This window comes from Trichechus manatus, unplaced genomic scaffold (assembly GCF_000243295.1).
Source record: "Trichechus manatus latirostris isolate Lorelei unplaced genomic scaffold, TriManLat1.0 scaffold00003, whole genome shotgun sequence".
Taxonomy (NCBI): Eukaryota; Metazoa; Chordata; class Mammalia; order Sirenia; family Trichechidae; genus Trichechus; species Trichechus manatus.
Genome location: NW_004443939.1, coordinates 8,786,764 through 8,806,605, shown reverse-complemented (window position 1 = coordinate 8,806,605; position 19,842 = coordinate 8,786,764). Strand labels below are relative to the sequence as shown.

General features: G+C 35.8%; 1 protein-coding gene across 4 annotated transcripts in view; it reads left to right on the top strand.

The window, feature by feature from the left end:
• The window catches only part of DOCK7 (dedicator of cytokinesis 7), a 288,307-nt gene that overhangs the window by 85,612 nt on the left and 182,853 nt on the right, over positions 1 to 19,842 (top strand). For all 4 annotated transcript variants that reach the window (XR_002823979.1, XR_002823980.1, XM_004369004.2 and 1 more), the window contains exons 10-14: positions 5,562 to 5,642; positions 9,308 to 9,473; positions 10,968 to 11,110; positions 15,151 to 15,244; positions 15,899 to 16,061. Coding sequence is in view for 2 of the 4 variants with exons in the window: in XM_004369004.2 (XP_004369061.1) it covers positions 5,562 to 5,642; positions 9,308 to 9,473; positions 10,968 to 11,110; positions 15,151 to 15,244; positions 15,899 to 16,061 (647 nt within the window). In the remaining 2 variants the exon portion in view is untranslated. The remainder of the gene's footprint in view (positions 1 to 5,561; positions 5,643 to 9,307; positions 9,474 to 10,967; positions 11,111 to 15,150; positions 15,245 to 15,898; positions 16,062 to 19,842) is intronic.

Sequence of the window (19,842 nt, the reverse complement as noted above, 5' to 3'; positions counted from 1 at the left end):
GCTCTAATTGTTATTATTTCCTTTCTTCTGGAGCCTGAGGGCTTCTTTTGCTGCTCTCTTTCTACTTGTTCCAGTTGTAGGGTTAATGTTTTGATTATGGCCCTTTCTTCTTTTTGGTTGTGTGCATTTATTGCTATAAACTGACCTCTGAGCACTGCTTTTGCTGTGTCCCAGAGGTTCTGGTAGGATGTGTTTTCATTCTCATTTGATTCCATAAATTTCTTTATTCCATCCTTAATTTCTTCTATAACCCAGTTGTTTCTGAGCAAGGTGTTGTTCAGTTTCCATGTGTTTGATTTGTTTTCCTGTTGTTGACTTCTACTTTTATGGCTTTATGGTCAGAAAAAATGTTTTGTAATATTTCGATGCTTTGGATTTTGTTAAGGTTTGCTTTATGGTCTACTTTGTGGTCTGTTCTGGAGAATGTTCACGTGCATTGGAAAAGAAAGTACACTTGGCTGCTGTTGGGTGGAGTGTTCGGTATATGTCTACGAGATTGTTGCTTGACTGCAGCATTTAGCTCTTCTGTGTCTTTGTTGATCTTCTTTCTGGATGTTCTGTCCTTGACCAAAATTGGTGTGTTGAAGTCTCCTACTACTTTTGTGCAGCTATCTCTGCTTTCAGTGCTGTTAGAGTTTATATATTTTGGAGCTCTGTCGTTGGGTGCGTAAGTATTTATGAAACTTATGTCCTCCTGGTGTTTTGACCATTTTATCATTATATAGTGTCCTTCCTTATCCTTTGTGGTGGATTTTACTTTAAAATCTGTTTTGTCAGAAATTAATATCGCCACTCCTGCTCTTTTTTGAGTGTTGTTTGCTTGATGTATTTTTTCCATCCTTTGAGTTTTAGTTTGTGTCTTTAAATTGTGTGTCTTGTAGGCAGCATATAGATGAATCGTGGTTTTTTATCCACTCTCCCTCTCTCTGTCTCTTTATTTTTGCATTTAGTCCATTTACATTCAGCGTAGTTATTGATAGGTATGAGTTTAGTGCTGTCATTTGATGTCTTTTTTTGTGTGTTGTTCACAGATTCTTTGTTCTACTTAATTTTCTGTGCTGAGTCATTTTTCTTTATGTGTTTTCTTTTCATCTTTTTCGTTGTTGATTCTGGGTTTGCTTAGTCTTTATATTTTTCTAGTCTTCTATTTTGACTTGTAGGATTCTTAGTTCCCTTCGTGGTTACCTTAATATTCACCCGTATTTTTCTAAGTTTATACCAGTCTTTTTTTTTTCTTTATATCGCCCTGACTTCCTCTCAATATGAAAAATCTATGTCTACATTTCTTAAGTGCCTCTTTTTGTTTTAATGTTGTCATCTTTTACATATTGACATCTGTTTCCCTATTTTCCATGTTGTAGCTTTGATGTACTTTTGTGACTTCCCTATCTGGGTTGATATCTGGTTGCTCTGTCCCGTGTTCTAGTCTTGGATTGTTATCTGATGTTACTGATTTTCTAACTGGAGGACTCCTTTTAGTATTTCTTGTAGTTTTGGTTTTTTTTTTGCAAATTCCCTAAACTTCTGTTTATCTGGAAATGCCCTAATTTCACCATCATATTTGAGAGACAGTTTTGCTGGATATATTATTCTTGGCTGGCAGTTCTTTTTTTTCCTTCAAGGCTTTATATATGTCATCCCATTGCCTTCTTGCCTGTGTAGTTTATGCTGAGTAGTCTGAGCTTATTCTTTTTGACTGTCCTTTGTAGATGACTTTTCATTCATCCCTAGCCATTCTTAAAACTCTCTTTCTTTTTCATTTTGGTTAGTTTGATTATAATATGTCTTGGTGACTTTCTTTTGGGATCTACCTTATGTGGGGTTTGAGGAGCATCTTGGATAACTATCTTGTCATCTTTTACGATATCAGAGAAGTTTTCTGCCAACAAATCTTCAACAATTCTCTCTGTATTTTCTGTTATCCCCCCCACTCCATTCTGGTACTCCAATCACTCATAAGTTATTTCTCTTGATAGAGTCCCACATAATTCTTAAGGTTTTTTCATTTTTTAAAATCCTTTTATCTGATTTTTCCTCAAATAAGTTGGTATTTTATCTTAAAGCACCTCAAATAAGTTGGTGCTGTATCTTAAATCTCACTAATTCTGACTTCTATTGCCTCAGTTCTGCTCCTATGACTTTGTGTTGAGTTGTCTAATTCTGAAATTTTATTGTTAATCTTCTGGATTTCTGATTGCAGTCTCTCTCTGGATTCTTGCATCCTGTCAAATTTGTCACTATGCTCTTCTCTAATGTTTTTAATTTCCTCTATTGCGTGTTCTGCATTCTGATTAATTTCCTTCCTAATTTCTTGAAGAGTTCTGTATATTAATCTTTTGTATTCTGCCCCTGGTAATTCCAAGAAATTTTCTTCCTTTGGAAAATTTCTAGATTGTTTATTTTGGGAGCTTGCTGAAGCTATTCTGGATTGCCTGTTTATGTGATTTGATATTGACTGTTGTCTCCGAGCCATCAATAAATTATTTTATTTATTTATTGTATGTTTGCTTACTGTGTCCTAGCTTCTTGTTTTGTTTTGATATGCCCAAATAGGCTGCTCGTATGAGCTGGTTTGATTATTGGCACCTTTGAAGCTCTAATGTCCTATCACCAGTTGGTTAGATCCGTTATTAGATATGTGAGCTCACGAGTCCGCCCACTCCTCCTGTATGGATTCAGCTCAGGTACCTAGGTAGATAGCCACCAAGCATGTGGTGTAGGCTCTCACTTACAGTCCTAGACAGGCATGGGTTATTGATGTAGGCAGAGACATCTGGCTGCAGCAGGGGAACACACTCTGAGCAAGGCAGGGTGCTGATGGCCACCTCTGAGTTTCCAGGAAGAAGGCGTGTCCCTGTTCTCTAGAGCACTTAGGTGGGTGGGTTTTGCAGCTGGACTATGAGCACCTAATGTTGTTGGTTGTAAGGACTGGGGGATACCTGTTATTCATGGACCCCTCTCACAGGTGGCTAGGTGGCATGCGTGGAGTTACCAGTCCTGAGGCCCCTGATGTGGGTAGGTGAAGACCCTGCTTAATGGGCAGAGGAGTGTCAAATGTTAAGAACCTGCCACTTCACAGCCGAAACAGTTGAAGTTAGAGTTCTGGTATGTACGTTGTTGTACTGTTGTAATGAGGGACTATTCTGTTGAAATGGGTCCGCAGAAGTCTATGCAGGGGGAAAGGCACTCGAAGTCCATGGACCCCTTATGCCTGTGCCTAGGTAAAGGAGCTGTGCCTACCCTGGGTTCCTGGCTTAGGGGAGCTGGCAGTTTATTTTTTCCCCTGTTTGTTAATTTGTTCACTTTCCGATGCAGGGGGAATGGCTCTGGGCGTGTGATGGATCCTACTTCTGGCCCAGGAGAGTTGGCAATTGCTGAAGCTGGTCCACGACCCAGTGTAGAGCAGGGAGTGGGGAGGTAAATGGGAGAGAGGTTTTTTCCCTAAGGGGGGTGTTTTTGATCTGTGTGGTAAGCCGTACGCAAATACTTATCTTTTGCCTATCCAGGGCTACTTCTTACTGGTTCTGAGTCGCCGTGTAGACTCTCTGGCACTGGGTCTCTCTTGGTGCGGAAAACGCACCTCTGAAGCACTGTCGCTTGCCTGCCTCACTGCTCACCCACCAGCTGCTCAGGCCTGAAGGTCTCAGGCTGTTGCCAGGTCAGGTCTGGCAACTCTTCGATGCTTCCGAACCATTTCTCCCTCCCCTTGCCACTCAGTCTGGTTCCTCAACTCTACCTTTGACGTTCTGGGCTCCCAGATTGCCATATATAATTGAATCACTTGTTTTTTTGGGTCTTTGTTGTAAGAGGGTCCACCAGAAGCCTCTGACTTCTCCGCCATCTTGGCCCTGCCTCCATATTTGGTATTTTTAAAGAATAAAATGTGTAGTACTAGAAGTAGTACACATGTTTGTATAACTGTCTCATAAGCTACTAAAAACACCTTCCTAGGAGTGAATTTATGGGTCAAAGTATATGCACATTTGAAATTTTAATACTTATGACTGAGTAGGTTTTAGCAGATTGCATGTACAGCAATGATGTATAAGGAAATCTCTTTTCCTCTACCTTTTCTTAACTCTGGAGCCATGTTGTCGCAGTGGTTAAGAGCTGAGGCTCCTAACCAAAAGATCAGCAGTTTGAATTCACCAGCCACTCCTCGGAAGCCCTATGGGGGAATTCTGCTCTGTTCTTTAGGGTTGCTTTGAGTTGGAATCGACTCAATTGTAGTTGGTTTGGTTACAAGTTTTTCTTATCTCCATAATGCTGTTTTCTGTTTTTTAATAAACATCTTTTCCAATCTAAGGCAAATAATGCTTTATTTATAATCTGTATTTGTCCAGTTTCTAGTGAAATTGATCATACTTCAGTGTATTTATTCACATTCGTATTGCTTCTTTTGTAAAATTCATGTCATTTGCTCATTTTTATACTGAGATGTTTGCATTTTTTTATTTATAAGACTTGGTTGCATTTAGATGTTTAACTTTGTTACATTTGTTACAAAGCCCTGGTGGGATAGTTGTTAAGAGTTCGGCTGCTAACCAAAAGGTCTGCAGTTCAAATCCACCAGCTGCTCCTTGGAAACCCTACGAAGCGGTTCTACTTTGTCCTATAGGGTCGCTGTGAGTCGGAACTGACTTGATGGCACCTAACAAAAACAGCAACACGTGTTGCAGATTTTTCCCCTAAGTTTGTTATTTGTCTTTATTTATTTACCATGTAGAAATAAAATATGATAGGCCAAAAGTATCATTCTTTTCACTATGGTTTTATAAATGATTTTGCCACTTCGTGGTTATAAAATTATTCACTGTATTTTCTTCTAGTATTTTGATGGTTTTATTTTTAAATATTTGATATCTTGAGAATTTTTTTTGAGAACATTATTGAGGTTTGGTTGTAGCACTTTAAAAAAATTTCAGATAAGTACTAGTTTTTTCAATACCATTTACTGAATAACCTTTGACCCTCAACACTAATTTTTCTTAGTCTTTTTAAATTGAGGCAGAGTAAATATAAACCCCACAAATTTTAGGTGTAGCACACCATGAATTTTTATATACTTAAACGTGAGTTACTGCGTCTGTTTCATTGGATTGTTTTTACTTTACCTTATTAATTTATAAGAGCTCTTTGTAAATCCTGTGCCTACTAATTTGAAGTACCAATTTTATTATTATTAGCAATTAGTGAACATTTTCTAGTAATATTCCTATGCATATTTAGACATATGGACCTTTCCACACTTGTTTTTTTAACCTGCTCCCTAATAAACAATGTTTTATAGACTTTGCTAGATTTCTACTTATACTTGGTTTGGTTTCTGGATTTTCATCCTATTTTATTTATCTTTTTTAAAAAAACTTAAAATTTTACATGGGCAATGTGAGACATTTTGGAGAAATGTGGTAAGTGGGAACTATTGTATTGGCCACTTAGGAACATTATTTTGTGAGTTGTGTAACTTTACATTTTGAATTTATACTGAATGGAGATGAATTTTAAGGTGACTCCTTTTTTTTAAGCCTAATTAATCTTTATATTTTTGCCTTCAACAGCTAGAAAAAGTCCTACAGCAAGGAGACATTGGAGAATGTGCAGAACCATATATGGTTTTCAAAGAAGCAGATGCTGCCAAGGTAAAATGTCGTATCTTTCATTTTCCGCACATTATTACTATTGTAAGTTGGCTATAGCGCCGTTATTAGCTCTGCCTGCTACTATTGTAATTTGGAAGAATAGTATATATAACATGTTAAAGAATTTCACTGCTAATTCCTTTTTTTTCTATTGACCTAGCTGCCTTCTTCCTTTCTTCTTTGTTTGCTTTGTCATGTAGCTTTCATCTGTGCTGTTCTGTTCTTTATTTGCATCAAATATTTTTTCCGTCCTTTCACTTTCAACCTATTTGTGTCCTTGGGTATAAGCTGTGTCTCTTGTAAACAGCCTATAGTTGAATCATGTAACTTCCCTTCTATTCCAATCTTCTTGAGGCTTTTCATCAAGAAAGGGTGTTGGATTTTATCAAATGCTTTTCTTGCATCCATAAAGACGATCATGTGGTTCTTTCCCTTTGTTCTGTTGACATGGTGTATTACATCAATTGATTTTCTAGTGATAAATCATTCTTGCATTTCTGGAATAAAGTCCACTCGGTCATGGTATATTGTTCTTTTAATATGCTGTTGGATTTATTGGCTAGTATTTTGTTGAGAATTTTTGCATCTATATTCAGAAGGGATATTGGCCTGTAGTTTTTTTTTTTTTTTCCTTATGGTGTTCTTGTCTTGTTTTGGTATCAGGGTTATGTTTGCTTCGTAGAATGGGGAGTGTTCCTTTCTTCGCTATCTTTTGGAAGAGTTTGAACAGGATTAGTGTCAGTTCTTCTCTGAATGTTTGGTAGAATTCCCTAGTGAAGCCATCTGGTCCAGGAATTTATTTTTGTTGTTGGGAGGTTTTTTTGATCACTGATTCAGTATGTTTACTTGTTATGGGTCTGTTGAGATTTTCTATTTCCTCTTGAGTCAGTTTGGGTATGTTGTGTGCTTCTAAGCATTTGTCTGTTTCATCTAGTAATCCAGTTTATTACCATATGGTTGTTCATAATATTCTGTCATAATTCTGTTTATTTCTGTTGGGTCAGTTGTAATGTCTCCTTTTTCATTTCTTATTTTGTTTATTTACATCTTTTCTCTTTGTTAGTCTAGCTAAAGGTTTGTCAATTTCATGGATCTTTTTAAGGAACAAATTTGTAGTTTTGTTGATTCTCCCTATTTTTCTGTTTTCAATTTCATTTATTTCTGTTCTGATCTTTGTTATTTCTTTTCTTGTGGTAGGTTTAGGCTTAGTTTGCTGTTCTCTTTCTAGTTCCTCAAGTTGTAGAGTTAGGCTGTTAATTTGAGATCTTTCTTCTTTTTTTCATGTAAGCGTTTATTGTTGTAAGTTTTCCTTCTGAGTACTGCCTTTGTTGCAGCCCATACATTTTGGTATGTTGTGCTTTAATTTTCATGTGATTCTAAGGAATTTGTGATTATTGATGTTTTCCTTGACCCACTGGTAGTTTAATAGTGTATTTAATTTCCCTATGTTTGCGTATTTTCGAGTTTTTTTTTCTTCCTGTTATCAATTTCTAGTTTCATTCCATTGTGGTCAGAGAAGATACTTTGTATGATTTTAGTCTTTTTAAATTTATTGAGACTTGCCTTATAACCTAACATGTGGTCTCTCCTGGAAAATGATCCACGTGCACTGGAGTAGAATATATTATGCTGTTTTTGGTTGAAGTGTTCCACGTATGTCTGTTAAGTCTAGTTGATTTATAATGTCATTCAGGTCCTCTGTTTCCTTGTTGATTTTCCTTCTAGGCGTTCTGTCCAGTACTGAAAGTGTTGTATTAAAGTCCCCAACTGTTACTGTAGTACTATCTATTTCTCCCCTCAAAGTCCCCAACTATTACTGTAGTACTATCTGTTTCTCCACTCAATTCTGTCAGTGTTTGCTTTATATATTTAGATGCTCTCATGTTGGGCACACATATATTTATGATTGTTAAATCTTCTTGACAAATTGACTCTTTTATTACTATATAATGTCCATCTTTAACTCTTCTAACAGATTTTATCTTAATGTCTGCTTTGTCTGATATTAAGATTGCTACTCCAGCTGTCTTCCGGTTATTACTTGCATGAAATATTTTTTTCCATCCTTTCATTTTCAGCCTATTTGTGTCCTTGGGTCTAAGGTGTATCTCTTGTAAACAGTGCTGTTCTATTCTTTAAAATCTCCTGTATCCCAAAACTAATTGGTTTTTTAAATTTTTTTTCTTGGAAAGGACTTCATTAATTCAGTTTAAATTTAATTAAAAATTTTCCTTTATTTACAAAATAGTGGTATTGATGGAACTCCTCCTAAAAAAACAAAAATTCCAGGCCTTCATCTGGCTGCAAATGATTAAGAAATATCATAAAAATAGAAAATACATTATCTTTTGTCATAAGATAAACTTCTATGGTGAAAAAACTGGTGAGGATAACAGGCGATCCTTGGTTCTGTGAACATAAGATTTGACACATGAGACAGCCAGCAGAAGTATGCTTGAGGAATAGTGTACTTTTTATACTAATGTGGCTGTATGTGAGCACATGATGTCCTTCTTTGACCCCTGGGTATCTCGTTGAATTCAGGCTAAAAGTATTACACCTTTCCCCAAGTTGTCATTTTACGAATGAAGTATGCTTTGTTATATGAAGAGCCCTGGTGGTACAGTGTTTTAGAGCTTGGCTGCTAACCAAAGGATCGGCAGTTCAAATCCACCAGCCACTCTTTGGAAACCCTATGGGGCAGTTCTAGTCAGTCCTATAGGGTTGCTATGAGTCAGAATCGACACAGTGGTAATGGATTTGTTATATGGAACACATAGGTGTAAGAGCAGCTTATTCCACTCTTCCCTTACTTATCTGCATTGGCTAAAGTACAGTTGGTATCTAGGCTCTTAAAGCAAGAACCTATTTTGGAGGTAGAATACACCTGGCAATCAATAGTGCTACCATTTAGCTATCCTTCCATCTTTTCCCAGCCCTCATTCCCAAAGTAGAATGTTGTCATCAGAGTCTACCTTGCCAGTGTTCTATATAGAAATAATATGTGAGTGATTTGGTTTAGATTTTCACTCTTGGACCGTTGCTTTGCTATTGTGGGCCACCTTAGTGTTTATTTCCAGAGAAGCCTAAAAATTGAGTCAGCTTCAAGATGTCTGCCACATATGCGTGTACTGTTTGAACCATGAGTCTTTTTACAGAGTTCAGTCTTCTTACGATATTTTGGCCTTTGTTTCCTTTATCACAACTTCGAACTTATTTATCACTGACCCCACCACCACCTCAAAGATTGCCATAAATTAGGGATTATTTCACATTGGCTCCGTTGCTTTCATCTAGAGTAACAAAATTTAACAAGTCATAAAATAGAAAATTTTTGTAATTAGCAGTTGTTGACTGGAACATGACAATGTTTGCTTTCCTAAAATAGCACTTGCAATAGAGAAACGTATTTGGCACTTTGTCTCCTTTCTTTTCTTCCAAGATGATATAATCACAAACAGAAATTTCTAAGACTACTCTACACATACATTTGTAAAATGTGGTGAGATCGTTCAGTGTTAATTGATATCTGAAAGGTACAGGTTATTTTTCTGTCTTTGCTGAGAACTGTGAAGTCTTAACCTCTCCCTTTGTATAGTATGAAATTGCCTTTAATTGATTTCTTTTGAGCGTAATCATATAATATGTCAAATTCTGTTTTGCAGAACAAGGAAAAACTGGAGAAGTTGAAAAGTCAAGCAGATCAGTTTTGCCAAAGACTTGGGAAATATCGCATGCCTTTTGCTTGGACTGCAATTCATTTAATGAATATTGTTAGCAGTGCTGGAAGTTTGGAAAGAGATTCTACAGAAGTAGAAATCAACACTGGAGGTAGGAGTGCTTCATATAAAGTAATCTAAATGTGTATTTTTTTTTCCCTTTTTCTTACATAGGCTTGTTTTATTTATAGGCTTTGCGGTGAGATAAGGTATAAAAAGTGTTTTTTTTTTTGTATTTTTTGGTGAAATATACACAGCAAAACATGCTCCCATTCAAGGATTTTTACACATAATGTTCAGTGACATTGGTTGCGTTCTTTACATGTGTCTCATTATTTTCGTTCTAGTTGTTTCATTCCCATTAACTTCGTCTCACTGCCCTCCAAGCTTCTCATCTGTGCTTTAGAGTAACTGTTGTCCATTTGGTGTCATGTAGATAATTTTTTAGAAGAGCGTAGTACTCAAGGGTAACAGTCTTTTTGAGCTATCCTGCTATTTAGTTAAAAGCTAACTCCAGAGGGCCTTCTTTTCTCTTTAATAGCTTAATACTGTTAAGAAGACAGTACTCCCCAAATTAATGTATAGATTGAGTGCAGTTCCTATCAAAATCCCAGCTGGTTTTGGGTAGAAATTGAGAGCTGACCCTAAAATTCATATGGAAATGCAAGGGACCCAAAATAGCCAAAACAACTTTGAAAAAAGAAGAAAAAGGTGGAGGACTCACACTTTCTTATTTCAAAATTTACTACAAAGCTACAGAAATCAAGAGAGTGTCATACTGGCATGAGGATAGATATATAGATCCATGGAATAGAATTGAGAGTCCAAAAATAAACCCGTACATCTATGGTCAAGTTTGACAAGAGTTCTAGGACAATTCATTGGGAGAAAAATAGTCTCCACAAATGGTGCTGGGACAACTGAATATTTTCTTATATTATTGATTTATAGTTTAATTCCATTGTTCTTAGAGAACATACTATTTGATTTCAGTCTTTTAAAATTGTGTCTTATTTTATCATTTATCATCTGTCCTGGAGAATGTTCTGTATGCGCTTGAGGATGCTATATATTCTTCTGTTGTTTGGTGGAGTTTTCTGTAGATATCTGTTAAGTCCAGTTTTTTTATGGTATTGTTCAAGTCTTCCGTTTCCTTGTTGATCTCTCTAGTTCTTCTGTTGGTTTTAAATATTTCAGTTATCTTGCAGAAACTTTGCATGCAAGTTTACCTTAAAATTCTGTTTCAAACTCAAGTGATGAGACTGAGGGACCATTAAATGGTGATTAAAATTTCCAATGTGGTAAATATTTCGTAGTAAATACCTAGTTCTTCTATAGCTGTTCTTTATAGACCATCTTTGATCATATATATAAATTTTTATGTGATATGGACTTAGTTTTACCTTGGTAAAGTAGTAAAAAGGTAACCAAAAGGTTAGTGGTAGTGTTGCATTACTGTTCTCTCCAGAAGTGAAATTTTTCTACCCTAATCAGTATGTTGACTGGATAATTTTCAACTTTGGTGGATTGTTTTCTGTTTATAGAAAACTGATTTAAAATAAATTTTAAATATCATGAAAATGAATATCTAATTTTTTTTACGTAGAACGAAAAGGGTCTTGGTCAGAGAGGAGGAATTCTAGTATTGTTGGCAGACGATCACTTGAAAGGACAACAAGTGGAGATGATGCTTGTAACCTGACCAGCTTTCGACCTGCTACTCTCACAGTGACAAATTTTTTTAAGCAGGTATAGTTCTGTCATGTAGGAATTCTGGGGACATATTTGTACATTTTGGTTTCATAAAAGTAATTACATGTAGTTATTGATTGTGATTTCAAGGAATTAAAAAAAGTTAAGAATAATAAAAACTATAAGAATAAAAATAATAATTTACATTTGTTTTATTATCATTATGTGTTTAAATGTTGACATTGGCTAATAATGCATCAGAATCAGTCCTTCACATGTATATCCTATTTATCAATAGTAATATTTTAACTTTTCTTAAACCTTGATGGTTTATGAATTTTCTTAGTCTGAGTGAGTGCTGGTTACATCTGTCTTCCCCACCCCAGTTTTTTTCTGGCCTAAACTACCATATCCATGCTATATGAAATAGAACTTTCAGGCCTAATAGTGCATTTCTGTGCTAAAATGCACTAAATATTAATTTTAGCGGTTAATTTATACATTCAAGAAGTTCTTCACCAAGGGTATTTTATTCTTTGCAAATCTATTCTCTCTTCCTCAAATCTTAAGTTAAATCAGTGTTTTTCAAATGCAGGTCATGATCTGTTGGTGGTAATGAAAATCAGTTTGGTAGATAACACTCAGCTTAAAACAAACTGTAGAGTAGAGTAAGTAACAGTGCATTGCACACACATGTTACCCATTGCCATCAAGTTGATGCTGATTTGTGATGACCTTATAGGACAAAGTAGAACTGCCCCATAGGGTTTCCACGGGGTGGCTGGTGGATTCAAACTGCTGTCCTTTTGATTAGCAGCCGAACACTTAACCACTGCGTCACCAGGACTCCGCATTGCGCATAGTGAGGATAAGTATTGCTTTAGTGAGCCTTTTTTATTTTCAGTTTTTGTGTGTGCACGTGTATGTGTATGTTCATACTGGATAGCTGTATAAAATAGATTTTATATTGCAAATCAAGATCAGAAAAATTTAAGTCTTTGTTAAGTGGCCAGATGATCCAAACCATATAAAAATGGGAAAAAACTTGGATTAGTATGAAAAACCAGAGAAAGTTACCGTCCATGTATTTTGGACCAGATTAAGAATTAATTCAAAATTCTTCTTCTGAGAAATGCATTAGGTGTTACTCTAAAGAAGAGGAGGAAATCCTGGCTTACTGTTACCTTGTAACTTGAGAGGGTGAGGGTTGAGGACAATATATGCTGTGTAATGGCAGATAGCAATACAGTTGAAGCCCTCTTTATTGTTACATATTAGTAACATTATAGACATGTGTCTGAGAGACTAAATTGGAAAAAAACTAGAGACTCAGATGGAAATAAACTAGTTGATAAGCATCTGAAATGGTAAGAGTCTTTTTATTATGAGCCGTGGTATCAAGAAAGAGTCTTGATAAGGCCACAGTGGTACTTGAATGAGATGATAGGCCCAATACAGTTGTGGAAATGAGACAGTAGATTTTCCAGATACAATGACAAAAGCTAGCAGATAAGACATTTACCTCTCTTTCCACATTTTCAGCTACTATGTCACTTTTCCTGCCACTATTTCCATGGTTCTCTTTTTAGACTGCTATATCACTGAACTGGCATTGTAAACTTAAATCAATGAGTTACCCATCCACCTGTCTCTTAATTCACCCAGCCACTCATTTATCCAACAAATATTTTTTGAACATTTACCATGTACTGGTACTGGAGATAGGCAACTGGAAACCAGCACAATGTGATTGTGAAAACTTAAAAATAAATAAGTGATTGCTGGAAACATAAAGCAGTGGAAAGCATTTACACTTTAATTTCTACAGTTCTGTATTTTTTTTTTAACTATGAGAATTGCTGTTTTTATAGTATTTTTAAGTGGCTAGAAAATTATGTATCAGGGAAATGCAAATAAGAAAGCAGAAATCGTAGTTTTAATAAGGTAGAATTCAAGGTATCAATTTCTCAAAAATGAGACATAGAAGACAGTGTTTTCAAATTGATGAAAGATTATCCTCCACAGTGAGTACACAATAATCATTAATGTTTATGTATATATTTGAAATATGTCAAGTAAAAATTATTAAAAATACATGGAGATTAAAAAAAAAAATCAAACCTACTCAGTAGTTTTAGGAAACTTGTTCTATTTGTTGACAGGTATGTAAATTATCTATTGCCTCAGTGGCACAAAACCCTAAACCTGTGAAGTGGAGGAGGAGGTTGTCAGCTGGCCTGCTCCACTGAAGTAGGCTTGTTCACATGTTTGGAAGTTGGCCGAGGGTTAGTTGATTTAGATTGCCTTCTGCTGGGAAGACTGAGGTGAATCTGCTGTATTACAGATGTCTCTCAACTTCTGCTTTCATCCTCTAGCAGTCTAGCTTGGTCAGGTTCTCATAGCAGCAGCGGAAGTTCAAGAAAGAGGGCAAGCTTAATTGTGCAGAGTATTTTTTCAAGTCTCTGTATGTATTGCATTTGCTTATTGGTCAAAGCAAGTAACATGGCCAAGCTAGGGGAGAGAATTTTGCCCCACTCACCAAAAGGCATGGAAATAGATAGGAAGTAAAAAGTCGAAGTCAATATATGATCAATTTGACAGGTAAAGTAGACAAAAATAACTAACTCTGGAGATAATCTGAATGTGTTATAAATAAAGTTCATTTCAAGATCTATACTAATTCTATGCCCAAAAGAGAGGATACACTGTTTTAACAACTGATGGAACATTTAAAAATTAGTCATGTATTAGGTCACTGAAAAAAAATCTTAATAGTCACATTTTCGAACCATACTCAGTAAAATTAAAAACTATTTGTAAAAATATTAACATCTCCAACCACTTAGGAAATTCAAAATCATTTTCCTAAATAATAATATCATTTTCCTAATAATAATAAGATAAAAGAAGTCAGTTCCGTACCCTATTTAGAATATAGGAAGAGCCCTGGTGATGCAGTTCTGTTCGGTCCTATAGGGTCACTATGAGTCGGAATCGACTTGACGGCAGCAGGTTTGTTTGTTTTTGTGGTTTATTTAGAGCATAATAGTGAACAAATGTGATATGGCTCAAGGGGGAGCTCACAGCCTTAAATATGTTTATTACTAAATAAGATAAAAATATATGAACATTAAACACACGAACATTAAAAACAATAAAACATTATAAGCAGAAGGATTGGATTAATAAAATCCAAAGACTGACTTTTGAATAAAGGAATAAAGTCAATAAATTCTCAGGTATTTTAATTGTAAGCTAAAAAGAAAATATTAATGTTGAATTTAAAAACCTGTATTCATTTTTTTTGTCTCTTTCCCCATTGATTGAGGTACTTTTAAGAGTTTTCTTTCTGGTCTTAGTATCAGGATAGTTATGCTTTTCCTGAACAGATTTATGTTATTTCACTTTTTAAAATTTTATTTAGTCAATGCTGTAGATTTTGCATTTGATTGTACTTCCCTTTAGAATTTGGTGATATAACACTGAAAAAACAAATATGAAATCAGCTGTAACATTGTTTATCAGACTGTCATATATTTTTATATTTGTCTGTTTTACCCTTTTGTTTTTCCTTTTCATCTACCTTAAACTTGTATTGTTTTGCTATCTTTTAGGGTATCCTATAATACCTTGTAGGCATAAAAAACAGGCTATAAATAAATACATAAGGGAGCCCTGCTGGCAAACTGGTTAACGTATAACCAAAAGGTTGGCAGTTTGAGCTCCACGGGAGAAGGATGTGGCAGTCTGCTTCCATAAAGATTTATAGCATTGGAAATCCTACGGAGCAGTTCTTCTCTGTCCTGTAGGGTCACTATGAGTCAGAATCGACTTGATGGCAATGGGTTTGGTTTTGGGTTTTTTAAGTAAATACATACAATTAAAAAATAGGTGATAATATTATCAATCCTAATAAAATTTGATAGCACAAAAAGGTAAGGAAATAAATCAACATGGTATTTATAATTATATTAATTTATTTTTATTCTTACTGAACTGTAGGAATCAGGGCAGGATTATTATCGGGAATATAAATTCATTTTAAATCTACTATGTTTGTTTTATTGAATTCTTTTTTCCTGTATCTATGAAATCAGGAAGGAGACCGCTTAAGTGATGAAGATTTGTACAAATTCCTTGCTGATATGAGAAGGCCGTCTTCTGTTTTACGGCGACTAAGACCTATTACAGGTATTTTTTCATTTTGAATAGATGTGATTAAAACTATTACCATCACTAATATAATAACACTGTTTATAATATGTGCTCCTTTTGTTTTCCTCTGTCTGGTTCATATATCTTTCTGTCTTCGATGCCTGTCATTCTTCTTCTTTATCTCATTTATCTACTATCATGTTATTTAACAATTAGAATGCAGGATTCAGTATCCTTGATAATTTGAGTATTGGGATTATTTTCTAGCAGAAAAAATAAAGTACATGGAATGATACTAGAAACAGACTTATATTATGCTGGAGGAAACCATTCTAGGGTAAAATTGTTTTGAAGCCTGCCGTGCCTATATTTAACCTTTCATTTAACTTTTGAAATGTTGACTTGTTTCTAGGCTAGATCCCCCCTTCTTTTTCCTTCATTCTCCTTTTTTGCTTTTTTCTTCCCTTGTTGCCGTTCATTCATTCAGTAACTGTTTATATCTGTATCAGTAATTTTACAGGTTTGAGACTTGTTAAAATGAACTAACTTAGAGATCTGAGATAATAGTTTTGGTTTGTGTAGTATTCTTCTCAGGCTTCTAGTAAAAATAGGATCTAAATCCTTCCAAAAATGTTTTTTAAATGAATTTTTTATTTATTATGTTTACCCTGTTTTTATAATATTATGCAGCTCAGCTGAAAATAGACATTTCTCCTGCACCTGAAAATCCACATTATTGCCTAACCCCAGAACTGCTTCAAGTAAAGCTTTACCCTGATAGTAGAGTTAGACCTACCAGAGAAATTTTGGAGTTTCCTGCCAGGGATGTCTATGTTCCAAACACTACTTACAGGTAAGACATTTTAATTTTGGAGACTTGTGAAATAAAATAATAGGTATTCTAATACTAAAGTAGAACTAGAATGAAAATTTACAAAAGTGACTTTGTTACTTATTCCATTTATTACTGTACAATTTAATTTTTTTATTAATAACCATCATTTATTAAACATTTACTGTGTTCCAGGTATAATGATAATTACCTTACATACATTATCTTATTTAATCCTTACAGTATGAGGTAGGTGTTACCTTCATTTTAGATAGAGATGAGTAAACTGAGGGATAGAGAGGTTAAAAATTTTGCTGAGCTTCACACATTTAGTGTGGTAAAGTAGCATTTGAATCCTGGTCTGTTAGGTTAAAACATCTGAACTCCTGATTACTTTGCTGTATTTCCTCAAATGTTCTTATTAGCAGAATATAGCATTATACGTGACTCGTATTTATGCACCTGCATTATATTCTAACAATTAATCAAAAAATATGTATCTATTGAATATACACTGTTTAGAGAGTACTTGATCCAAGGCTACAACAAGCTTTTCAGGTTGAACATTATCCAACTCCAGGAGTATGATTTACATATATTCCTTATGAGTGATATTCCCTGGATTTGTGAATGCTGAAACCATAACTTGATATGTCTGCTAGATATCCGACAGAGTAGCTCAAACATAAGATTCTAAAAAAGAACTCTTGATTTTCACCCCAGACTTCCCTATGTTGGTATATTTCATCACCATTTACCCAGTTCCTCAGGCCAAAATTGTAGAACTCATAATTTCTTTCCTTATTCTCACATTTACTCTGTCAACAAATGTTGTTGGCTCTGCTTTTAAGATGTAACTCACTTCCAATATTTCTTACCACCTCCACCTTTAAAACTCTAGTCTAAGTCACCATCATGTAGATCAGCGCTGTCCAATAAAGATGTAGTGGGAACTATATTTGTAATTCGAAAATGTTTTGTTGCCATATTAAAAAAAGTAAGAGGAAACAATTATTTCAAGATAAAAATAAAAACTATAAAAAAATTATTAATGAGATATCTTTCTTTTCTACTGAAAGTTTTCAAAATTTGTTGTGTGCTTTATACTGAAAATACATCTCATTTCAGAGAGAGCCACGTTTCAAATGCTCAGTAGCCCCATGGGTTCCTTATTTAGACATATAGCTGCTTATATGTCACTCCTCGAGAGTCCTATCCTGATCACCCTAACTAAAAAGGCCCAGTGCCTCTTTCCTCTTCTTTATATTATTGTTCTGATATATCATCTGCCATTATAATATGTAGTTATATGATTACTTTTGTCTTCCTCATTAGAATATAATTAATGTAAAGGACAGGACTTGTCTAGTTTTTAAAATCATTTTATTTCCACCTTTTAGACCAGTGTCCTAGCACATAGAAGACACACCGTAAATATTTATTTAATGAAAAAAGAAATAAGAAACTGTATTGCAGAAAGATGTTTACCTGTGTTTTACTGACTGCAAGAAGGCATTCGATTGTGTACATCATAGTGAATTGTGGATAACATTACTAAGAATAGGAATTCTTAATCAAGAGGCAGTCATTCTAACAGAATGAAAGGATACTGTGTGGTTTAAAATCAGAATAGTTGTGTGTCAGGGTCGTATCCTTTCACCTTACTTTTTCAGTCTGTGTGTGGAAAAGATAATCTGAGAAGCTGGACTATATGAAGATGAATGCGGCATCAGGATTGGAGGAAGACTCATTAACAACCTGTGATATACAGATGACATAACCTTGCTTGCCAAAAGTGAATGTAACTCAAAGCACTTACTGTTGAAGGTGAAAACATCACAGCCTTCAGTATGGATTACACTTGAATATAAAGGAAAAGAAAAATCTCACAACTGAACAAATAAACAACATTATGATAAATGAAGACAAAAATGAAGTTGTTAAGGATTTCATTTTACTTGGATCAACAGTCAACACTTGTGGAAGCAGCAGTCAAGAAATTAAATGACAACTGAACCAAAGCAAAAGCTAAGAAGTTTCCTGGATACATCCAAACACTTTGAGGGACACAGTAGCTGGAGCTGGGGCCTGGGGACCATAGTTTCGAGAGACATCTAGGTCAATTGGCATAACAAAGTTTATTAAGAAAATATTCTACATCCCACTTTGCTGAATGGCGTCTGGGGTCTTGAAAGCTTATGAGCGGCCATCTAAGATGCACCAATTGGTCCCATCCCACTTGGAGCAAAGGAGAATGAAGAAAACCAGACACAAGGAAAATATTAGCCCAAGAGACTGAAAAAACCAAATCAAACCCATGCTGTCAAGTCAATTTTGACTCATAGTGACCCTATAGGAGAGAGTAGAACTGCCCCATAGGGTTTCCAAGGAGCGACTGGTGAATTCTAACTGCTGACATTTTAGTAAGCAGCCGAGCTGTTAACCACTGTGCTACCGGTGCTCCCAAGAGACTAAAGGATCACATAAACCAGAGACTCCACTAGCCTGAGACCAGAAGAACTAGATGGTGCTTAGCTACCACCATGACTGCCCTGATGGAACACAACTGAGAGTCCCAGATAGAGTGGGAGAAAAGTGTGGAGCAGAACTCAGATTCACATAAAAAGACCAGACTTAATGGTTTGACAGAGACTGGAGGAATCCTGAAACTATGACCCCGGACACTGTTAACCCAGAACTGAAACCATTCCCGAGGCCCACTTTTCAGACGAAGATTAGACAGGATTATACAACAAAAAATAATACACGTGAGGAGTGTGCTTCTTAGTTCAATCAGATACACGAGACCAGATGGGCAGCTTCTGTTCAGAGACAGGTTGAGAAGGCAGGAAGGGACAGGAACTGGTTGAATGGACACAGGGAACCCGAGATGGAAAGGGGGAGTGTGCTGTCACATTGTGAGGATTGCAGCTAATGTCACAAAACGGTATGTGTATAAATTTTTGTATGAGAAATTAACTTTAACTGTAAACTTTCACCTAAAGCACAATTTCAAAAAAGAGAAATCAAATGACATATTTCATTGGGCAAATCTGCTGCAAAAAACCTCTTTAAAGGGCTAAAAAGCAAAGATGTCACATTGATGAGGAGGTTATCTGTCACAAGCCATGGTCTTTTCAGTTGCCTTATAGCCTGTGGAAGCTGGACAGTGAAAAAAGAAGACAGAAGAATTGATGCATTTGAATTGTGGTATTGGTGAGGAATATTGAATACACCATGGACTGCCAGAAGAGCAAACAAATCAGTCTTAGAAGAAATACAACCGGAATGTTCTTTAGAAGTGAGGATAGTGAGATTTCATCATTGGACACGTCGTTAGGAAAGACCACTAGCTAGAAAGGACATAATGGTTGGTAGAGGGTCAGCGAAAACAAGGACAACCCTCAATGAGATGGATTGACACAATAGCCTCAACAATGGGCTCAAACGTATCAAAGATCATGGAGATGGCACAGGACTGGGCAACATTTTGTTCTATTATACATAAGGTCATCCTGAGTTGGACCCAACCGATGGCAATTAGTAATAACATTAAGAACTGTCTTAGTTATCTAATGCTGCTATAACAGAAATACCAAAAGTAGATGGCTTTAGCAAAGAGAAATTTATTCTCACACAGTCTAGTAGGCTAGAAGTCAGAATTCAGGGCGCCAGCTCCAGGGGAAGGCTTTCTGTCTCTATCGACTCTGGAGGAAGGTCCTTGTCATCATCCTTCCACTGGTCAAGGAGCTTCTCATTGGAGGGACCCTGGGTCCAAAGGATGCACTATGCTCCTGGTGCT